The following is a 23,500-nucleotide window of genomic DNA, read 5'->3' as shown; positions in this document are numbered from 1 at the left end:
ATAGAGGATTAGTTGATGGATTAGATCTCAGCCCTAGGATCTAAATAGGTGTTGAGTTCAATGATTTCAATACCTATTTCTGTTTTAGAGTTGCAGAGTTTTACCCCCTTTATTCTTCTTCCTCATGATTGAACACAAATTCTTGAGCTCAAATTGAGTGATCAATTCCAGTTTACATTCTGCAATTCGTTTCATAAATCTTTGATAGAGTAATCATTCTTAACAAATTGGCGCCATCTGTGGGAAGCAGGTACATGTCAGAACATGGAAAGGAGCATTGATCTGCTATAATATGGTTACTCAGGTACTTGAGGGGTGCTGGGAATCTTGGGATTGTGTTCAAGTCAGATAGAGACCATGAAGGTGATGCACTAAGAGGCTTTTGTGATTCTGATTTCGCTGGAAACCCTAAACAGAATATCTCAATATGGATATCTCTTCACTTTGTACAGATCTGTTGTTAGTTAGAGGTCAAAACTCTAGAGTGTCGTGACATCAACCACAGAGGCTGAGTTCTTAGCACTTACAGCTGCGGTGAAAGAAAGTTTTTGGTTGAAGTGGATTTTGGCTGACTTTGGCATTGAGCCGAGAGTTGTTGCCATAGGATATGATAATAGCAGCGCCATATGCTTGGCTAAGCACCAAGTATATCACGAACGCGGTGAGCACATTGATGTGCAGCTGCATTTTTTAGGGAAGAGATAGAAAAAGGAAATGTGGAGGTATTCTAGGTTAGCACAGATGACAATCCGACTGACATGTTGACAAAGCCGCTACCAAGAGGGAAGTTTGAACACTATGTGGAGCTTGTAAACCTGAGCAGATTAAGGCAGATTGATAAGCTGAACAATCAAGATGGAGAATTGTGAATATGATTGATCAGCTGGAATTAAGCTCAACTATTGGAGAAACTAAGTCAAGAGGGTGCAACTTATCTCAAGATACACAACAATCGTAGGATAGGGGATTAGTTGATGGATTAGATCTTAGCCCCAGGATCTAAATAGGTGTTGAGTTCAATGGGTTTAAATACCTATTTCTATTTTAGAGTTACGTACATAGTTGTTCCCCTTTTATTCTTCTTCCTCGCGATTGAATACAATTCTTGAGCTCAAATTGAGTGATCAATTCCAGTTTACATTTTGCAATTCGTTTCATAAATCTTTGATAGAGTTATCATTCTTAACAAGGAGTTTGGGTAATTTTTCAAAAATGTAACAAACGTACATCCAAAAAGCTGATAAATTCATATTAGACAATATTTTTCATGTAGATTTTAAATCCATTAACCAACTTATTAAATAAATTTCCCCCATAGCAATTGGACATAATGTCCCTCTATTTTTCTGTCATTTCCCGAACTCCATCTTCAAAGTGATTTTTTTATCGTTTTTCAAATCATTCGACATCTAAACGTATTATATAACACATTTCCAATTAAATCATAACAATTACAATACAAATCCTAGGATCATCAAGCTAGGATTTAGGTAAAAAAATGAGAATACTTGCTGGAGTTCAAATTGGAAAACTCAAGGGTCAAAACATATGTTACCAATGTCTACGACCGCAAATGGATCACTAAATTCAAAAGATAAAATCACTTCTAATCACTCTAAAAAATAGTTGTTCCTTACAGCACCTATATATCGACATTTATCCAGTTTCAAATAAATAAAAAGGCTAAAACGAAAGCACTACTTTGATTTCCTCCCAAGTATGCGATTTCTTGGAGAATTCTATGCAAAATGGGTAAAAATGGAGGAAAGAGCTTGATTCGCTTTTCTCTGATTTTGGACGTGTTTTTCCTTTTCAAAATGAAGATGAATAGTGATATAAATTCCTTATATAATGTTTTATTGTAGTGTAATTTTATTTGTGTTAATTTTATCTATGCGAAATGACCATTTTCCCCTTCTATCACATTATATTTGAGATCAGATTACCGATTCAACTTCTATTTAACTTCCAACCACATTATATAATTACTTGTATTACTAATTTAGGAGTCCTATTATCCACAAATCCACTCTTAAAATCCGAACTAGAGACAAATTAGGGCCATCCATTTTCTTAAGCTTGTGGTTAGGAATTTAATATTTAATTCAATAAAAACTTTTTAATTTTTATTTTTATTTTTATTTTTATTTTACTTTTTTACCTTTTTTTATTTTTTTAATTTTTTAATAATTTTTTTTAAATTTTTTTAATTTTTTTTTTCTTCAATAAAAATTTGTCGGAGTAAATAATGAATTATATTCAATAAATAATGAACTAAATGAAGTATGTAATGAAGTAATTTTGACATGTTATTGAAATACATTAATTATACAACAAATTTTAGTGTTAAACGTAAGCGGTAGTAATGAACTATATTCAATAAATAATGAATGAAATGAACGTTAGTAATGAAGTAAATATGACATTTTATTGAAATTCAATGTTAACTGTGTTAAACGTCAAGCAGTAGTAATGAACTTATTACTTCATTCAGTCATGCTATTACTTCATTCCATTAGTTTACTACTTCATCTCGTTAGTTTACTACTAGAGACAAATTAGGGCCATCCATTTATTAAATAAAATATTAAATTAATTGTAAATTAATCCTAACCACAAGATTAATAAAAATGGATGGGCCAAATTTAGTCTCTAGTTCGGTCTTTAAGATGGGTCGACATTGATCACAACTCACTACTTTAGTCCATAATATTTGCTACTAATTATTTTAAATAATTTGGGTCTTTTTCATTATCGTATCAATCCGGTAACTATAAATCAACAACTTTTCACAAATCTTATATTATTTGTAATCTAACTAATACATTATTTCTAATACTTAATTCTCACATTTTAACCTTTTTCAAAATGATCAACTATATTTTATCAGTTATTACTATTTTTAATATCGATTAATTTGTCGGAAGCCCTGATTTTCCGATTTCATAATCGGAAAAACAAATTCCGTCTAGGGTCATTTTTAAGGGGTTACAACTCCACCCTTCTTAAAATAAATTTTGTCCACGAAATTTCTATGAAATTTATAGCAATAAAAATATCCCAGGTGGCCAATAATTTTCAACAAAACCCAAATATCCTTTAAACAATTTTCAAAACTATTCACATAAATGCCAAATACCAATTTATTCTGAATTTTCATCGTACATTTATCATTAGTACACATCAATAGACTCATTTCATATCACAATCTTGTACTATTATGTCTTTAAGTCACTTTCTCAAAACATATCAATTGCTCCCTCCGTCCCACTTTAGGAGTCCCGGTTTACCATTTTTTGGTGTCCCACTATAGTTGTCCCGGTTGGAATATTCCATAAATGGTATTTAGCCTCACATTCCACTAACTTTTTTCCACTCACGTTAATATAATATAGTAGGAACCCCATTTCACTATCTTTTTTCACCAACTTTCCTTTACATTTCTTAATTCCCGTGCAAAAACTCAACCGAAACTCCTAAAGTGGGACGGAGGGAGCATTGTTTTGTTTCGTTGGAGTATCTCCCATCTTACCACTTAATCAATTTTTATCTTTCATGCATATAACAATGTCAAATACTAACATTATAATGTACTACCTCCGTTCCCCAAAATTTGCTACACTTTGACCCGACACGGGTTCTAAGAAATGTAATGGAAAGTGAGTTGAAAAAGTTGGTGGAATGTGGGTCCTACTTTTAAAGTATTAGTTTTATAATAAAATGTGAGTAGGAATGAGTTAGTGGAATATGTGGTCCACTACCAAAAATGGTAAAAGTGAAGTGTATCAAATTTTCAGGGACGGACCGAAATGGTAATATGTATCAAATTTTCAGGGACAGAGGTAGTAATAAATATCAATTTTTTATTTTATTTTATTTTATTTATTTATTTATCTTTTTTTTTTTTTATATCACAGAGCAATCACTAACATCATATTTCATGCTCGTCTTCGAGCGCACATATAATTCGTATAAAATCCATATTTCCAATCATATTATATTTCGTATAGTATAGCTAGATTTGGAGCATATATGATGTATATATATAGCCATATTAGGAACATACATCTCCAAATTATATCATTTATTCTTCAATCATGCACATATATGTTTTTATTCACATAACACACTATTGCTTTAACCATTCACATTCCAATATTCATCCTCATGCATTTCCTCCCATCACAATGTATATCACATATCAATTCCGTCCATCATACCGTATATGACACATCATCTCCCATCACTCCGTATATCACACATCATTTTCCTCTCATCACACCATATACTACACACCATTTTCTCCCATCACCACCCACTATTTTCTCCCATCACACCGTATGTCACATATCACATTTCTATGACGTTAACACATAAGCACGAGCACAAAACGTACATGATCTCATCTATTTCAAAAACTCACTGTCAATCAACTCCCTATCATATTCAACCTATATCAAAATCAAATCACAGTTGCATCAAGTCACTAGTACTAACAGACACTTATTCCCTTATTCCCTTGCGGCACATTTCCACACTTGACTCTGACTTAATTCTATCCTGAACTGCCTAAACCTTTGGCTCTGATACCAAAACATGTAACGCCCCTTACTCGATAGGCAAACTGCTGAATAAGAAATGTCACTATTTGGTATCTTAAGCACTCGTACAATTTTTATTTAAAAATAAATAAATAAATAAATTGTGCAAACTATCACATATTAAACTTTGCAGCGGAAATAGATTGTCTAAACTTTATACGTACATCCCACCATTTTCTAACATCCACAATCGACTAGTGACTCGTCAAGGATGCTGCTGTTGTGCTACTCTTATAAACAAAAACTTTATCACTTAGTCTGCAGGGTGGAAGAGGGGGGGGGGGGGGGTGAGCTCGACAGATCAGTAGCAATACTCTCACTATAGAATCAACCCTTTTAGAAAAGACAATGGTTTATTTACAATTATATTAATCATTTCTCAATTTGTAATTCTTTTCTAGTTTCTGGATCTACATATTTCTTTATACATTGATTATTTACACTCTCTCATTATTCTAATAAACATAACTTTCTATTTTCTCTAGTTTCCTCACTAACACTTGTTAGCTTTTGTTATTATCGAGTCACGTCATCATATAATAACTTATAGCTTCATATATTCCGAATTCACTCAATTATTATTTATTCACACTTATTCATATCTTACAAGCATATTACTTCTCACAATCTGTCTTATGTTCTATTTCCATACTCAAAGTCACGCATTCAATCATATACTCCCTATGTTCCATTAGAAATGAAACGTTTTCCTTTTCTGGTTGTCCCAATAAAAATGAAACGTTTCCTAAAATGGAAACAACATTATCCCTAATTTTTTTTCTCTCTTACTTTACTCTCTCTTTATTAACTCACAAAACAACACTGCATAAAATCCCATGCCGAAAACCAAATTTTACATATTTATTGGGGCGGAGGGAGTACAACTTTATGTCACATTCTTATCCACACAACAACACAAAGAAAAATCACAGACATCAGCAACAACACATCATCAACAAGATAGACAAATCACAGACATCATCACATTTCAAGGTGCATATAGTGACCACCAACATTCTCACATATCAAAACAAATATAGCCTCATTAAGTGCTTAGTGACAGACTAGAGTATGCGGACCAGATCAAAAACAGAATCAGATGCAGATGCGGATTTTGTTCTCAAGAGGACTCTGCACAGACCACCCATTTGGTGTGCATATAGATAATCAACTAAAAACACTAAAGACCATAGAGAGGATAACTCTCAAGAAGACTCGTGCTAACTCGTCAACTTTTTTCTCCTTGCTCTATCTTTCTCTTGATTTCCCAAAATCGACCATTCGCCTCTTTTTTAAGCATAAATATTATGCATATATCAGTATGTAAACTCATATACATATTATAGATACTTAGGTCATAATTTCCTTAGCCTTAATTCTGATTACTTCTCTATTTTCATCGATTATGTCAACAAGGTCAAAGGGGGTTAATACTATATTCAATGACCATTTTTAAAACCTTATTTCATCCTATAATTAACATATTTTAACTTAGTTTAAGTATAGCATTAACCATACAACTAAACCATTAATTAGGAGTTTGGGTAATTTTTCAAAAACATAACAAATGTACGTCTAAAAAGCTGATAAATTCATACGAGACAATATTTTTCATTTAGATTTTAAATACATAAGACAACTTACTTAAATAAATTCCCCCATAGCAATTGGACATAATGTCCCCTTATTTTATGTCATTTCTCGAATTTCACCATCAAAGTGATTTTTTATCATTTTTCAAATCATTCCACATCTAAACGTATTCTATAACACATTTGCAATTAAATCATAACAATTACGATACAATTCCTAGGTTCATCAAGCTAGGGTTTAGGTATAAAATGAGAATCCTTGTTATCATTAAGCTTGAGTTCAAATTGGAAAACTCAAGAGCCAAAATATGTTACTAACGCCAACGACCACAAATGGATCACTAAATTCAAAAGATAAAATCACTTCTAATCACTCTGATCCATAGACCACCTATATCTCGACATTTACCAAGTTTCAAATAAATGTAAAGGCTAAATCAAAAGCACTACTTTGATTTCCTCCCAAGTATGCGATTTCTTAAAAAAATTACATGAAAAACGGGTTAAAATGGAGGAAAGAGCTTGATTCCCTTTTTCTCTGATTTTGGACATATTTTTACTCTTCAAATGAAGATGAATAGTGATATAAATTCCACATATAATGTTTCATTATATTGTTATTTTATTTGAGTTAATTTTATCCACGCAAAATGACCATTTTGCCCTTCTATCACATTATATTTGAGATTACCGATTGAACTTCTATTTAGCTTCCAACCACATTATATACGTACTTGTAGTACTACTTTAGTCCTTAATATTTGCTACTAATTACTTTAAATAATTTTGGTCTTTTTAATTATCATATCAATCTGATAACTATAAATCAACAATTTCTCACAAATATTATATTATTTGCAATCTAACTAATATATTATTTATAGTACTTAATTCACATTTTAACCTTTTTAAAAGAGATCAACTACTCCCTTTGTCCCGCTTAAGATGATACATTTTCCTTTTTAGTTTGTCCCAACTAAGATGACACATTTCTTTTTTTGGTAACTTTCTCTCTTCAATTAATACACTCAACCACTTTTTCCCACTCCTATTAAATATTCATCTTTCTTTATCTTTCTACTTTAATACTTACACCCACCTTCTCTCTCTCCAATTAAACACTTTAACCAATAACTCCTAAAACCACGTGGCGGCTAAGCAATGTGTCATCTTAGCCGGGACGGAGGGAGTATATTTTATCAATTATTTATAATATTTTTAATGCCGATTAATTCGTCGGAAGCCCTGATTTTCCGATTTCATAATCGGAAAAGCAAATTCCGTCTAGGGCCATTTTTAAGGTGTCCCAATAGATGTTATGGTCCTAAGTCCAAACGAATTTTCATAATAATGAATTGCGACTTTAAGGAAACAAAATGCTAATGACTTACTAAATTGGTTATCATTGTCAAATCTTTCAAAAGCGGACCTAAGAACAAAGTGGACAGAACCGCCAAGCCTATCTTGAAAATACAATTTGAACAACTTAGTCACACAGTCTAAGAGTCTCCAAACTTGATAACTTATGTAGTAATAGCATATGAAGAAATACGAGTAATATTGAATATTCCCTTCGTCCCAAGTTACTTGAGTTGTATTTCATTTTGGGTTGTCCTAAGTTACATGCGTCATTTTTTTTTTGGACTAAAAACAAAACATCTAATCACACATCTTTTATTCTTTCTTTTACTTTACTTTCTCTTACTTTATTCTCTCATCTACTTTATTTAAGTCATTAAACACAACTTTCTTAAACCCCGTACCGAAAAGAAATGCCTCAAGCAACGTGGGACGGAGGGAATATTAGGAAACATACTAAAAATTTAAAGGGTATAAAACTGTGGACACTCGAAATGAAAAAAATGGATCGAAAGGTCATGGATAGAGAAAGTACACTTTAATTAATATGATACATTTATACTATTCATTAATGGGTTGCATTATATACCAAAACATCATTATAAAATAACACAGAGTTCATTACAATTTTATTTGTAGTTCATTATAGGAAATTCAGAGATTTAAAAACAATAACATCATCTAACATAATTTAAAAATTAGAAGTTCATTATAAGATTGTTATTAGTTCATTATAATGAACTCAAGGTTATCTTACAATGATGTTATTCGGCGTTTAAGATATAAGACTGATTTGGTATTTATCATAGTCCATTCATTAAGTATATTTGATTTATTCATATAAAGTCAAAGTTAAAAAAAAATTCTTTATTTTAAAACATAAAATAAGTATTACTTTCATCTCAGAATGAATTTCACGCTTTTAATTTTTATTTATCAAAAATATATCACATTTGAATAAGTATCATTAATGCACCTACAACTTTTTCTCTATCTTCATTATTACTTTAATCGAATTTCTCTTATCATTATTACATTAACTACTTTTTCTCATTCTATTTAGGGAGTATTTGATTGACCAAATTATATCCTATAATTAAATTTGTATTATATTTAGTTTATGAGATTACTATTTATCTAGAATTAAGTCATAAATTTAATTTCACGACTTAATCTTAGATGAATACTCATGTGATAATTAGTCACCACCGCCAACCCCTCCTACTAAATAATCTCATATCTTAAAAATAAATTATATATTACTATTATTTTATCCGAACCTTACCTTGAAATCCGTGTGACAGCTGACACAGAGGGACTAATATGCCAGAAATCAATTTTCATGAATTTCTATCAAGATAATGGCCTAAAAAACGACTCATGAACCGGGCTCGAGTTTCAGAAAAAGCCCAACCGTAATTGGAAAGACTGGGCTGGGCCCAAACAGTGAGGAATAGCCAACAGAGCGACACCTGTTCCTGCACGCCATTAATGGCCTCCTAAATTCCATCCCAATACACACTTTGCGTCTGTGACGGCCCTGACCTGTAAAACTAGATTACATTTCCTCATAAATTATTCTTCTATATATACCTTTATAAATCTCCGTTCATTTCCACCAACAACAAACATTCATCTGAGCCAAACAAATTAGCCAGCGTTGTTTACGATCACACCAATTGTCTCCTTCTGTGTAGACTGGATTCAAGTTTGGGGAGCTCGGTTTGGATTGGAAATCAAAAATGGCGGCCAACGGGCAGAGGGAAGAAGCCATCGCCGGCCCCACCAATCCAATGGTGACACCTCTCTTGACGGATCTCTATCAGTTCACCATGGCTTATGCTTACTGGAAAGCCGGCAAACACAACGACCGTGCCGTGTAATCTCTTCCTCTTCACTTTTTATTCAATTAATATTTCCTCAAAATTAGTTTGGTTTTTATATGTTAATTGCTGCATGTTTGTTTTTGGAAGTTTCAGTTGGATTTTTGCCCCAATTTAGTCTTCGAGATTTTGGAATTCGGCATGCATGATTGCTGTATTGAGTAGAGTAATCGAAATTTTGAATTTGATGTGGATGTGTTTGATTGGAGACAGAGAGAGAGGCAAAGATGAGGAATTTTTTCTGTGATTACTTTCGATTGCTTGAGAATTAGTAATAACTTACTGGGCACTGATCTCACTTACTTTATTGAGCCTGTTGCACTGTGATAAATGTGAGTTTCCTTATTAACTTTTGGTTAGATGAAGTCTACCAAATGCATTGTTGTCATATTTGAATCAAATTGTATAAACCAAACTTCTCTTTCCGTTTAGCTTCTGAACTATTCTCGGCTAAGGGGGCTGGGGGGATAGTCACATATGCTGTTTTATGGTAATTTTTGGTGTCCCTCTATCCACTACCAATAGTCTTGGTAGTGGTGACACGGGCTTTACTGCAAAATTGGAAAAAGATATAGAGAAAAAAGTGGTTGATGTCCACCTCGTTAGAGATTGAAACTTACCTAAAATGAAAAAAGGAGACCATTAGTTGTGAGCAGAGGGAGTACAAGTAGACATCTGTAATTTTCTTTACATGTTTTGATGGAGAATGAGAACCCCTATTTTTCTCAGTATTGTAGGTCTTCCCTGAATACTTTAAATACTCTAAATTACGTAGTGGATTAATATTTATCCATTCAAATTCTGTGACATAAGTTTTGGCCTAAACAGAACTGCTTATAAGTTTTGTTTCTATTCAGTAGAAAATGTTGATGTTAAATGAAATGCTTTATCACTTACGAGATTATTTTCTTCCAGGTTTGATTTATATTTCCGTAGAAATCCTTTTGGTGGTGAATATACAGTGTTTGCTGGTCTGGAAGAGTGCATAAAGTTAATTGCTAACTTCAGATTTTCAGAGGATGAAATTGCTTTTATAAAGGAAACCTTACCCACATCGTGTGAGGTATATTAGTTCCCTTGATATGTACTGAAAAGATCTGTGTAAAATATTATGCCAGTTTTAATGGTTCTTTCAAAGTGAATATTCAGACTGAAGAAGGGCAGATGATCTATCCTTGGATATGACTTGAGTATATACTTTAATTGCTTCCATATGAAGTATATATATTTAGTAGCTCAAAATGTTAACTTTTGTTTTCCTAATAATTTCTGAAGCATGGATACGTTCATAGTTCTTGTTATTGTAGAACTAAAATCTATGGCATAATATTCGATATATAACGAAGTCATATATAGCAAAATGTTAACTTTTGTATTCACCACATGGCCATATTTCGTTTATTTTGCTTATGTTTCTTCGCATTAGCAATCTGCTCTCTAACATTGGAGAATGAACAATATTGGCACTAAGGATTACATATGTCGGGCGGAATTTTACGTGGAAAATAACCTATTAGTAACATTGTTCCGATAAAACACTTATCTGTACTTGAGAATACCTTCACTGATCAATATTGAATTTAGGATGGCTTCTATGATTATCTACGGGGCTTAGATTGTTCAGATGTGGAGATACATGCCATTTCTGAAGGATTTGTTGTATCTCCGAAGATACCATTGTTGAGGGTTGAAGGGCCGGTAGCTGTAAGTAACTCTTTGAGATACCTTTTTATGCAAGCATCATATGTCGTGCTATGGTTTAATCAGCTCATAATTTGTCTTTTCTTTCTTAATACTCATTAATTAACTGCTGTTTTTTAAGGTGGCTCAACTGCTTGAAACCCCACTTGTTAATCTCATAAATTATGCTTCATTAGTTGCGACCAATGCTGCAAGGCATCGATTTGTTGCGGGAAAATCCAAGCTTCTTCTTGAGTTTGGACTGCGACGGGCACATGTAACATGAACTTCCCTTCTTATTTTATTCTGATGTACTCTGTTGTGCTATATCGATGTGATGTATGTCTTGCATTTTTTAAGGGTCCTGATGGAGGTATTGGGGCTTCAAAATACTGTTATATGGGCGGATTTGATGCTACAAGGTACTTTGCAATAAATTATCAACCTTTTACATACTCTTTCAAATGGTATTACTGTGGCTCCTTCATCGAGGTGATTGAATCCTACTTATGTATGGAAACAAATAGTCGGGCAGTATGGTCTCTGGTTAATGAGAGACGTTGTCATGGTGCTGTTAAAAAAGGCTGTATGCTGATAGTAAATGATTCGTGGGTAGCTAATGATGGATGTTATTGCTTTGTTAACTAAACCAATTGATACGAATGTGTTGTTTATTTGTTTGTGTTTATTAGGCATAGCTGCTATGCTTAAGTTCCATTTCTAGTTTTTAAAAGACAAATTTTTTAAACTATTTTATTTGCTCATAATCTTATTGCAGTTTGAGAATTAACAGATGCACGAATATACAAATGGCAGTATTATTTTTATGTGTTTAAAGTAATGTTTATTTTATTTGTTCTTCGCAAAATTAAATTCAAAATATTAATAACATAGACCACAAGTCACTATGAAGATTGGTAAGAGTTAAACCAGCACAATGTTAGATAGTGAGTAATTATAAGTTATTCGTTGTATTACATCCGTAAACCTTTCACATCTTCAGTGACCTTCGTCTTAAACAAAATTAATACCCAAGTTTATTTAGTTTGCATGATGAAATTGCTAGCTTGGATGCAGTTCAGCAATGTTTTATTAAATTCTTATCTTCTGCTGTCAAAATTGTGCTTTCCATTTCTAACAAGTAGGAGTAATACACATCCCACGATTTTACTGTACATAATGGGGAAACAAGATAAGACTTGAAGAAATAAAATCTAAATATTTGAACCCCTTAGATATGATAATCTCACACACGTCGCTTATGCTTATAATGATTTTGTTGTAACTTTCATGTTCAATTTTGGTAATAATAGCAATGTTGCTGCTGGGAAATTGTTCGGAATACCACTTCGTGGCACACATTCTCATGCCTTTGTCAGTTCATTTATGGTAAGTGTAAAATACAATATGCATGAAAAATGAATTTGATTCATATTCCCTCTGAGATCACAGCTACTTTTCCTTCTTATACCCTACATTTACTGTTTTTCTATATGTAAACTGCTATAAGAGACATGGTGATCCTTAAATTGATTCAGAGGATTGAGATTCCTTTAAGAAAATCTTTTTATGTAACTGTGCCTTTGGATTATATATTACTAGTTCATTCTCTGAGACAATACAAAAGAAACTATTTACTTAGCTGAGAAGCTCTGGATTTAGAGTTACATATTTGGGTTCATCCTTATTCCCCCAACAGCAAATAAAAAATTAATAGGGAAAAATGGAAGAACTGAAGTAGAGAAACTGCGACAGCGTCAGTCTTTGAACTGATTGATCTATTTGGTGCAGTTTGCTTTACTTAGTTTTGCTCTTACAAGAGTCAACTTCTGCTATATAGTATAAACTGAATATTGGATACATTCAACGCAAGTTTGTTTGTGTATTAATACATTTCTAGCCGGGTAAAATGGTTCTAAAGTTGGTATTTAAATTGTAGTATCATAAAGGTTCTCCTAGTCACTTCTCTGTGAATAACTGCTTCTAGTTATTAAATGATGCTGCATTCTCCGTTACTTCATGAATATCTTACCCAGTCAAGTGATTGTGCAGAGCCCTGATGAAATTACAGAGAAATCACTTCACAGTTCTGATGGCTCCCATGTTTGTGAGGATTTTGTTGGTTCGGCTCAGGCTTGGTTAAGCAAACTAAAGGTGTGTTGAATATTGACGTCATTGAGATTTACTGTTAGTGTTACAAGTGGCTGATCATAGGTTACACCTATTCAGCGGTCGAATCTATTAGGTGGGATTTTCGCTGAAACAAACCAAAGTGAGTTAGCTGCTTTTGCCTCGTATGCTCTGGCCTTCCCAAACAACTTTTTGGCCCTTGTTGACACATATGATGTAAGTGACATTAAATTTATTCATTTTTACTTTTGTAATTGTGTAATTTATCATGGCTATGAAGGGAGTCCATCTTCTGGAACCACACAAATGGTGCTCTGTGATTTATTTTGTTTGGTAAAAAGGGCCATAATATTTGTTAACCTGAAATTCCATATATAAATAGCTTCAAGATTGTTCTTTGTAATTACTACATGGGCTACAACAGTAAACATGATCCTTAGAGGAATAAAGAAAGATCTCATAAACACTCCCAGCATCTTAAAGTAATCTGGTCTCAATTTTTTGGTGTATCCTCGTTATCTTGTTGTTTAGCTCCTGTACATATTGAGTAGAACAGAATGCAAACAAAATCTTGATTATGTTTGACTTGGTATATTTCTCATTGGTTCCATATTTCCATATTCTGAATACTTGTATCAGGAATGTTATGTGGTCTAACACGATATCAACCAGAACGCATAGCTTATTCTCAGATTTTTATGTCATGTCAATTTCACTAATTTTACTGTAACTATGCAATTTCATCTCTTGACATATTTTGCCTATTGTTGTTGATTATCATCATAAAATCAATTTGAACAGGTGATGCGAAGTGGTATTCCTAATTTTTGTGCAATTGCTCTAGCTCTGCATGATTTGGGGTGAGTTGAAAGGATTTTTCCTTAGTTGATATTATTCTCAATCATATACTTATGCCCAGTGTAATGAGAATGTACCTAATCTATAAACCTATAATAGAGAAACTATATCTGCATTTAATAATTCATATATACATCTACTCTTGGTAAAATAGATCATCCTATGGCTATTAGCAAGAGTCATATGAGCAAACATCTTATGTTTTGTGCCTGAAGACTTAATTCTTTTGTTCCATTTATTTAGTTCAGTTTATTGTCAACAATTACATCCACCAAACATTTAGGCTCAAACAAGTTTTACAACCAAGGCTGAAAACTTCACTTCACTTCTACAGCTAGAAGTTTTTATTATTTTCTTCCATTAACTTTTTCTGAATGTTTTGCAGGTACAAGGCAGTAGGTATCAGGCTGGACTCTGGTGATCTTGCCTACTTGTCATGTGAGGCTCGCAATTTTTTCAAAACCATCGAGAAGGAGTTTGGGGTGCCAGATTTTGGAAAGACGAACATTACGGCCAGTAATGACCTCAATGAAGAAACTTTGGATGCTCTGAACAAACAGGTATAGCTATAATGCATTCGTAGGTATGCACATCAACCTTAAAAATCTTGAATATCAGCATAGCACTAAGCATATGCAAAAAAAAAGTTGAAGTTGGGGTACAGCTATATACTTTTGTTCTTCCTCTTTTTCTATTCCCTTGATGATAGTTGGCCTCTCTTTTATTTTTTGCCTAGCTCATTTCCGGTTTCTCTTTTGGCTAAAGTGCTTCACTACATCTTTGAGCTCTAAGGAACTTTTGTTGCCCCATTTAATAATACCATTTTTCTATAAGATTTAAAAGAACAATGCTTCCAGTGAGAAGACAATGTATTAAGACTTGTTCTTAATTGAACTCATTCAATGCTTTTATTTTCTGGAAACTATAATATTGCCTGATTGTTGTTTAAGAACTGAACTGTAGAATGAGAATGAATGAAGCAAAGATGGATGGAAATTAGGCGTTATTTTGGGAACTATTGCTATTGGTTGCAAGTCATATAATGCTATGCAGGTCAATGAATGCCTATGATAGAATCTTCATTATTTAAACATCTTCCTTTGTCCAGGGTCATGAAGTTGATGCATTTGGTATTGGAACTCATTTGGTAACGTGCTATGCTCAACCAGCCCTTGGTGTTGTGTTCAAATTGGTTGAAATAAATAATCAGCCTCGCATTAAACTTTCTGAAGATGTTTCAAAGGTTTGTAATCACTTAACATGTTTGTTATAGTCTTCATGATATCACTTTACATGTTTGTTATGGAAATTCATTAATCTCTGGTTTCAGGTCTCAATTCCGTGCAAAAAGAGAAGTTACAGACTATACGGGAAGGAAGGTTACCCTCTTGTGGACCTTATGACAGGGGAAAATGAAACACCCCCCAAGGTAAAGTTATTATGAGTTCATACAGCTCTTCTGAACTTTCAGTCTAACTCAACTAAGATATGATGAAGGTACCTTTTTAGTGCTGTTTGAATATATAATTTGCACATCTTGATTTTTGGAACGTGTACATGTTATAGAAGCATGGGGTAATATAAATCTGAGAATTGTTTACAGTGATTTATCATTTGTTTTCTCAGTCGAATTTATGCACATATGTTAAACTGGGGTAGTGATAAAATGCAAACTTATATATAATACAAACTCAAAACTCCTCAACACAGCTTCAACACTGCTTCAATACAATATCAACATAGTGTAAAATTTCAAGATTTTAATGTCAACACAATATCAACACAGCATCAATCATTGACTACCGTTGAAATTCTGTTGACATTTTTCAATGGTCCAGATCATAGTTTTTAGTTTGTACAATATTTAGAGTTTTCATTTGATCACATTCCTGTTAAACTGTGCTTCATATTAGTCAGTAACTCCATCTAGAAGTTTCCTTTATCTTTTCATCCTATTCAACTCCATAAAGTAGATGTTTATGGCTCATTGTACTGCCTAAATGGCTGTAAACTCCCAGACCTTGATGCCTATTTTGGTTTGCAGGCAGGCGAACGCATTTTGTGTCGCCACCCATTCAATGAATCCAAGAGGGCATATGTGGTACCGCAGCAGGTGGAGGAGCTTATGAAGTGTTATTGGCCTGGTAGATCAGGTATGAACTGGCTATTTCAGTAGCTTCGTAATGACTAAAACCCGTGTACAAGTTGATGCAACTGCTCTTGGACCTGTACAAAAGTTCTGGAAAGCTAAAGAGGAACTATTAATATGTCCTTTCTCGATTTTTATAATATTAGTCCTTGATAGGACACCAACAGCATCACATCACGAGGTTTAGAAATAACTCTTCGTATTGACATTCTTATGAAATTGGTTTGTTAAGGAAAAGTTAGAGAAGAGCTACCGCCCCTTAAGGTGATCAGAGAACGGTGCATTAAACATTTGGAGCAGATGCGGCCCGACCACATGAGAAGGTTAAACCCAACACCTTACAAGGTACAGTGAGTATAATCAGTCTAGTTAGGGGAGTTGCATATATCTTTGTTGATGTTGATTGTGTGACATTTATCATCCGGGCAGGTAAGCGTAAGTGCGAAATTATACGACTTCATTCATTTCTTGTGGCTCAATGAAGCACCTGTGGGAGAGTTGCAGTGAGGAGGACCATATACGAATATGGTTGGGAAATGATGGCATATAATTTAAATTACAATTTGTTAGCTACAGCATCGATTCATGTAAATCGGTCATATTATCATACTTACATTGTTTTATACAGAACAGAGCCATAGTCTGTAGAATACTATATGGATGATATTTCTTAATAAATAGCTTATCATTTCTCCACTCTTCTGCATACAATTAAACGGTGATTGAGCTCACCCAATTAAATAAAAAAATATTTCCAAATGTCACTTTTCCTTTTGTGGTTACTCTCCAATTTAGTACTACTTCACCACACATTATCTTTTTGTCAATTTTCGTACATTATTTTCTAATTTTTGAATTAATCTAATAAATTATTATAATGTTGGTATTAAATTAGTTACTGAATTTTAATTTGTTTAAAATAGTGGAATTCAATTTGATTCATTATTTTATTCCACTTAATATGTTATATTTATGTTAATTTTACAATATTAGTAGACAATTAATCAGAAACATTAAAAGGAAATTATATGAAATGAGTGAAGGTACATATGTGAACTGAAAACGAAAAAGATAATAAACACGATTTATAAAAATCCAATTATTATTTATAAAAAGAGAAATCGAAAATATAACATAAATAAAAAATGAAGCACGCCCAGTGGGACTCGAACCCACAATCGCTTGATTAGAAGTCAAGCGCCTTATCCATTAGGCCATGGGCGCTTATTTGTTTATATGGTCAATGATATATTCATATCTTAACATAAAATGTTTGGAGTGATTTATATTCAATTACTTTGGCTGAGTTTATAGAGCAGCATAATAGCATAGCTTTTAATGATTATATTTTTAATATAACTACAATATAAACATTGTTGCAGTAAATATAATTATAACTTAATGCCATATATACGTTTCCAGAATCTTACACTGAATATGCATGTGAGTTCTAATGTAAAGGCCAACTCACTTTGTTGTGATTTTGCAATCATTGTAGTACTATAAATTATTGTTACATAAATGTCACATGAAATACATTAGACATTAATCATTAGCACGTTAATGTATTCAGAATACTGACAACTCACTTCTAATATGCAAGTGTAACATCCCAATTTAATTTTAGAGGCATAAAATAAAAGTAAAGAAACCTAGACATGTCCATAGTGGGTAGAATTATATGTCATTCGAAATTCACGATCCCTATTGCCAACAATACTTTTGATTTGAACGTATTGAAATATGTGTGTTGGCATAAGTTTAACCATCATAATTGAGACACATGTAATTGCATTTCTTAGCACCACAACAATTTGTCTTATAAAGCACTTTCTTGTGCTCCCACTGAAAAACAAATTAAAATTTTACACTGGACAAGTTCACTAAGGTGATCAAATGTGTTTCATACATATTGCGCATGATGACATCAAAAGTAAATGTTTGACCTGTTTTATCAAAAAAAAAAAGAAATTATATTGGATATTGGAGAAAACATGCTTAAAAAGTTTAATTCATTGGAGAAAAAACATGCCATGCACACAATTATTTAGGAGTTGTAATGGTACGGAGGGGCATATATGATAGGTACAAAATAATAAGATTAAGAGCTTATTTTACTTCTATTATATATTAGGGGCTACTTAATGCTCTCTTGGGTAAACAATAAATTAAATGCCTTTTCCTTGAGATAAATACATAAAATGAAGGAAAAATGACAAAAACACCTAAAATGTATTGTATACGCCAACACTTAATATAATCCCCCTAGTATTTGTAATTATTAAGATCTATTATGGAAGGGTATGGATGTTAAGAATTAGAAATATTAAGGACTCAAACCAATAGGGTTGGGCTACTGGTTCAATACCTCATCTTTAAGCATGAAATCAAGGATTTGAGCTCTGCCTCTGCTTATACATGTAAATTGAGCAAACTATTTGACCAATCACCTACTACTTAGTGCGCTGACCATTGGAACAAGGGATTAAAGGCTCAATTGTACATTGCACCTATGATTGTAGCCATATTCTTGATTTTTGTAACTTGTGGCAAGAAAGACATGAATCACATTTTTCCCATGTGATCTGTGTTAATGAAGTGGCCCTCCGAGCGGTTGGGGGGAAGGTTTTTCCACCATAAACTTTAATTTTTCATTATACTACTAGCTTAAAACGTGTTTAACAATGCAACAATAATTCATCTATATATGTCTCTAGATTTCTCCATCTTTATAACATCATCAATTCATTTAATTAGTATCTTGTTGAGAGAGTAAGAGTAGATGTCTAGCTCAAGTTGCAACAAGTCTTTCTGCAGCCACTACATGCTTCTTAACCCTAAAGCCGCGGAGTTAGGCGATGTTGTCAAGATACTCTTCTCCAGCGACATCGGAAAGAGGAAATTCGTCGACTGCTCCAACGGCACCCAGGAGCCGTTGGATCGGCGATGGATCATTTTTATTTCAGTGTTATTCCAGAAATTCTTGCATGCAAACGCTAAGCCTTTGGCAGACTTTGGCAACGGTGTCGAACATTGGCTCAATTTGCTGTCTCGAAACAGAGGCTTTCTCGGTCTCATCAACAATACTTTCAAAGGTATACACTTCAAATTTATGCCTCAAAGTAAACACATATACATGTAAGATAAACTTATAATTACGACAAATAATTTTGATACAGTATTTTCAGTTCTCTTTTACACCTGAGATATTTTTGTACTGTACTTACTTTTGTTTCATTTGCCAACAACGCGCACAGGGAAGGTCGTACAACCAGATAAGACGTCGGCAAGTTTTAGGTCGTTCATCGGAAACCTAGACAAACGGTTTGAGTTAGATCCAACGATTGGTTTCGGAGACAAGAGATACTACGCCGCACTTTCTGTGATGGCTTCCAAGGCATCTTATGAGAACAACAATTTCATCCAAGCTCTTGTCGACAACCGCTGGAAGGTAAATATACTAAGACGGTTCTCCGGTTCTCGGTTAATCGGAACCAGAACCGGAACCGGCCCGTTAATTGAGGAACCGGAACCGAACTTTTGGTTCTAGTTCCGGTACCGGTTCCAACTTTTTAAATAAAATCGGTTCCGGTTCGGAACCGGAACAGACTAGTTCCTAACCGGGAACCTGATTATAATTCAATTTTATATTTTTATAAATTAATATACTAATAAATTTAATTTAATTGAGTTAAACTAAAATAATTTGAAACATTGAGTGATTTTTAGATTTAAACAGCACTCCCTCCGTCCCACTTAAAATGAATCATTTGGAAATCGGCATGAGATTTTATGTAGTATTGTTTTGTGAGCTAATGAAGAGAGAGTAAAGTAAGAGAGATGAAAAAGTAGAGATAGAGTTATTTCCATTTTAGGAAATGTTTCATTTTTAGTGGGACAATCAAAAAAGGAAAACGTTTCATTTAAAATGTTTAACCGTGATACTTTGAATCTACAATTATTTTCCTAATGCATTTTTTATGAACTAACTATAATGAGTAGGACATCATAAGTTTGTTTTTAATTTCCAAAAGAACTTATACAAATACAATATCATTTCATACGATAGAAACAACTTTTTAACAAATTTATGTAACAATTCATTTAACTTGCGATTTTAACCTATTTGTAAATAATTTATTAACTGTTCCGTTATAAATCAAAATGTCACAACAAGATCAATTAGTATTGGAAATTCCAATTAATATTTATTTAGCCAAAAAAGGGAAATTAAAACTCTTTTTTTTTTTAAATTGCTAAAGTCTGAACTCCTACTATTGTATTTAAAAATTGCTAACATAAACTAGTCTGACCTAATACAATTGCCATCACTCTTATCCATATATGAATATTATTGTATTATTTGTTTGTATATTTTGTGTATTTATTTGAATTTTTAGGTATTATTTGTTATATTTCTAGATGTTGGATTTTTTTTTTAGTATTGAACTATTTAAAATTATAAATAAATTCGAATCAAAATTACATATCAGTTCTGGTTCAGAACCGAAATCGATCGGTTCCGGTTCTAGGATTTATGAAAATTTAAAATCGGTTAATCAGTCAACCGGTCCGATTAGAACCGGAACCGGCCGAATAAGCGGGCCTATACTAAGGTTATCATTTTATATTATTAACTGCAATTGGATAGTACGTACATAAAACTACCACACGTTTATCGAATTGTAATCAACATATTATTTTACTGTTTACTTTTTGAGTTATTTTCAATTTTCTTTATATTCAATCGGACCTAATAAAATATTTAGATTTGCAGCCAATCTTATTTTTTCATTACTTATATCCTTGAAATTTATCTTTTTCAAAAAAAAAAATCTTGCTAATCAATATTTCCCAAAGTAACTAGTCTAGTACTTCTATTTTTAACTTAATTAAAAGGCCAAAGTTTATGGAAACCAATATATATTCATAGAGGTCCAACACATAATCATATTTTTGTTTCGTTTAATGCAGATGAATTTGGTGAACTCGTACGATTTCTGGAATGGTGAGTTGAGAATGCACTGTGTTCCTCCAAAACATGATTTTATCCTAAAAAAGACGTAACACATAAAAAATAAAAAAAATAAAAAATAAAAAAAAGAAACAAAATCACTACAGCTTATGTTACGGATTCAATGTCCCACGCCAGTTGTAAGAACAATTAGTGTGAGATATACTCCCTCTGTTCCAGATAATTTGTCTCACTTTTCCATTTCGGTCCGTCTCACATAGTTTGTCCCATTTCACTTTTTACAATTTTTTATAGTGGACCTCATATTCCACTAACTCATTCCTACTCACATTTTATTATAGAACTAATATATAAAAGTAGAAACCACATTCCACTAACTTTTTCAACTAACTTTTCATTACATTTCTTAAAACTCGTTCTCGGTCAAAGTGAGACAAACTATCTGGGACGGCTGGACGGAGGGAGTATATACTAAATAGTCTTTTGGGCTGAGTTCTCCCGTTTGATCTGTATCATTAGATTATCAAGAAAAAGCCACAACACAAGCTTTCATAATGGACGACAAGAGAGGCACAATTGTTGTAGCGTTTAAAGGAACAGGGCCATTCAACGCGGACGAATGGTCATCCGACGTTGATCTCTCTTGGTACGAGATTCCAGGGATTGGGAAGATGCACGGCGGATTCATGAAGGCTCTCGGATTGCTGAAAAGCCAAGGCTGGCCGCAGGAACAAGACCCCAAACTCCCTGAAACCGCCTATTACGCCATCCGGAAACAACTCAAGAAACTTATGCAACAAAATCAAAAGGCCAAATTCATAGGTACAAAAAGACATTTAATTATATGCACATTTAATTAGCAACATATATATGCATGTGTGGGTAAAATCATCAATTTGTTGCAGTGACCGGGCACAGCTTGGGTGGTGCACTCGCGTTATTATTCCCCGCGATTTTAGGTCTACATGGAGATTCATTCTTGCTCAATAGATTGGAGGGCATCTACACATTTGGACAACCAAGAGTCGGAGATGAAGAATTCGGGAAATACATGACTGAGTTGATCAAGAGGCATAGTTTCCGATGCGTTAGATTCGTATACAGCTACGATGTGGTGCCAAGATTGCCGTGCGATAACGACACATTCATGTTCAAGCATTTTGGAGCATGCATCTACTTCAACAGCCTCTATAAAGGAAAAGTGAGTCACCCAATTAACTACTACTAAATACTAATACTTACAAAATACTATACTACTTATTCAAAATAAGTTTATGCAGGTTGTAGATGAAGAACCAGACAAAAATTACTTTTCGATGATATGGTGGTTACCAAAATTAGTTAATGCATGGTGGGAGTTGATTAGAAGTTTCTTGATAAAGTATGTGAAAGGGTTGGAATATGAGGAAGGAGGTTTGCTTCGATTATTTAGGGTGATTGGAGTGATGGTTGCTGGAGTGCCGGCGCATTGTCCTCAAGATTATGTCAATTCTATCAGGTTGGGACTGTCGGAGATGCTTCTCTCCTTACACACTCACAAAATGATGAACATGCACTGATTGATTCAAACATGTAGTGAAATTACATTCTATTTATGGCTGATTTTTAATTTTTAGTGGATATGGGTGTGTGTGTATATGTGTGTGTTCATAAGCCTTAATTAGACTGTGTTTTAATTTTTTTTGGATATGTGTGTTCATAAGCCTCCGACTCTAGAGTAAGAGAGCTATAATATAATTATATATAGCTACAATAATAACTTTTCAATTATGACAATCTAATACGATTTTATTTTGGACAAAATGACGTTACTCTATTATGAGTATTTACTTCGTTCACGAAATAATGTCGGCATTTGCTTTATTCCATTTTTGGTAAATGAGTTTCACTTTCAATTAACTCATTAAACTCACATTTTTAACTCATTAAACTCACATTTTGTTATAAACCTAATACTCATCTGTCTACAAAAAATAGTCTCATTTGTGGACGATACTGGTTTTAATGAGAATTTGGTAAAATAAGAGAGATAAGAAAAATATATAAAGTATGAGAGATAAACTTTCAATTTACACTACGATCAATGAGTGAAATTCTGTCAAAAATTAAAGCAAATCTCAGTCCTTGGATCTTTGGATTGGATGGTTGTGATAAGCTACATTATTAGCCTAGCTGCATATTAGACTAAAAATGCTACATTATTTTACTAAAATAGTACTCCCTCCGTCCCAGAGTATTAGACTCGCTTCTTTTGGGCACAGGATTTTAGGAGG

General features: G+C 33.2%; 2 protein-coding genes and 1 non-coding gene across 3 annotated transcripts; 2 read left to right on the top strand and 1 right to left on the bottom strand.

Moving 5' to 3' along the window:
* Positions 1 to 9,087: 9,087 nt before the first annotated feature.
* Positions 9,088 to 16,948, top strand: LOC125202320 (nicotinate phosphoribosyltransferase 2-like). Its single transcript, XM_048100697.2, has 15 exons — positions 9,088 to 9,431; positions 10,351 to 10,498; positions 11,020 to 11,139; positions 11,258 to 11,392; positions 11,476 to 11,537; positions 12,429 to 12,504; positions 13,168 to 13,269; positions 13,345 to 13,461; positions 14,047 to 14,105; positions 14,489 to 14,663; positions 15,212 to 15,346; positions 15,434 to 15,532; positions 16,148 to 16,256; positions 16,485 to 16,597; positions 16,682 to 16,948. The coding sequence occupies exons 1-15, from the start codon at positions 9,295 to 9,297 to the stop codon at positions 16,757 to 16,759; spliced, it is 1,665 nt and encodes a 554-aa protein (XP_047956654.1). The 5' UTR covers positions 9,088 to 9,294; the 3' UTR covers positions 16,760 to 16,948.
* A 455-nt stretch (positions 16,949 to 17,403) lies between these two features.
* Positions 17,404 to 17,476, bottom strand: TRNAR-UCU (transfer RNA arginine (anticodon UCU)). The gene has a single exon. It is a non-coding gene; the product is annotated as a tRNA-Arg (tRNA).
* Positions 17,477 to 18,969: 1,493 nt separating this feature from the next.
* LOC125214023 (triacylglycerol lipase OBL1-like) lies at positions 18,970 to 22,914 on the top strand. Its single transcript, XM_048114863.2, has 6 exons — positions 18,970 to 19,347; positions 19,510 to 19,703; positions 21,227 to 21,260; positions 21,747 to 22,049; positions 22,133 to 22,428; positions 22,508 to 22,914. Exons 1-6 carry the CDS (start codon positions 19,035 to 19,037, stop codon positions 22,784 to 22,786), a joined length of 1,419 nt encoding a protein of 472 aa, XP_047970820.1. The 5' UTR covers positions 18,970 to 19,034; the 3' UTR covers positions 22,787 to 22,914.
* The last annotated feature ends 586 nt before the right edge of the window (positions 22,915 to 23,500 follow it).

This window comes from Salvia hispanica, chromosome 2, assembly GCF_029641045.1.
Source record: "Salvia hispanica isolate PSC_SH4W2 chromosome 2, Shi_PSC_v1, whole genome shotgun sequence".
Lineage (NCBI taxonomy): Eukaryota > Viridiplantae > Streptophyta > Magnoliopsida > Lamiales > Lamiaceae > Salvia > Salvia hispanica.
This window is presented reverse-complemented; position numbering and strand designations above follow the sequence as displayed.

Bases quoted from the DNA above. Each gene is read 5' to 3' on its own strand.
- LOC125214023 (XM_048114863.2), top strand. From the start codon at position 19,035: ATGTCTAGCTCAAGTTGCAACAAGTCTTTCTGCAGCCACTACATGCTT. The intron at 19,704-21,226 runs GTAAATATACTA...CGTTTAATGCAG, and splicing joins TTGTCGACAACCGCTGGAAG to ATGAATTTGGTGAACTCGTA. The intron at 22,429-22,507 runs GTGAGTCACCCA...AAGTTTATGCAG, and splicing joins ACAGCCTCTATAAAGGAAAA to GTTGTAGATGAAGAACCAGA.
- LOC125202320 (XM_048100697.2), top strand. From the start codon at position 9,295: ATGGCGGCCAACGGGCAGAGGGAAGAAGCCATCGCCGGCCCCACCAAT. The intron at 9,432-10,350 runs GTAATCTCTTCC...ATTTTCTTCCAG, and splicing joins AAACACAACGACCGTGCCGT to GTTTGATTTATATTTCCGTA. The intron at 10,499-11,019 runs GTATATTAGTTC...TATTGAATTTAG, and splicing joins CCTTACCCACATCGTGTGAG to GATGGCTTCTATGATTATCT.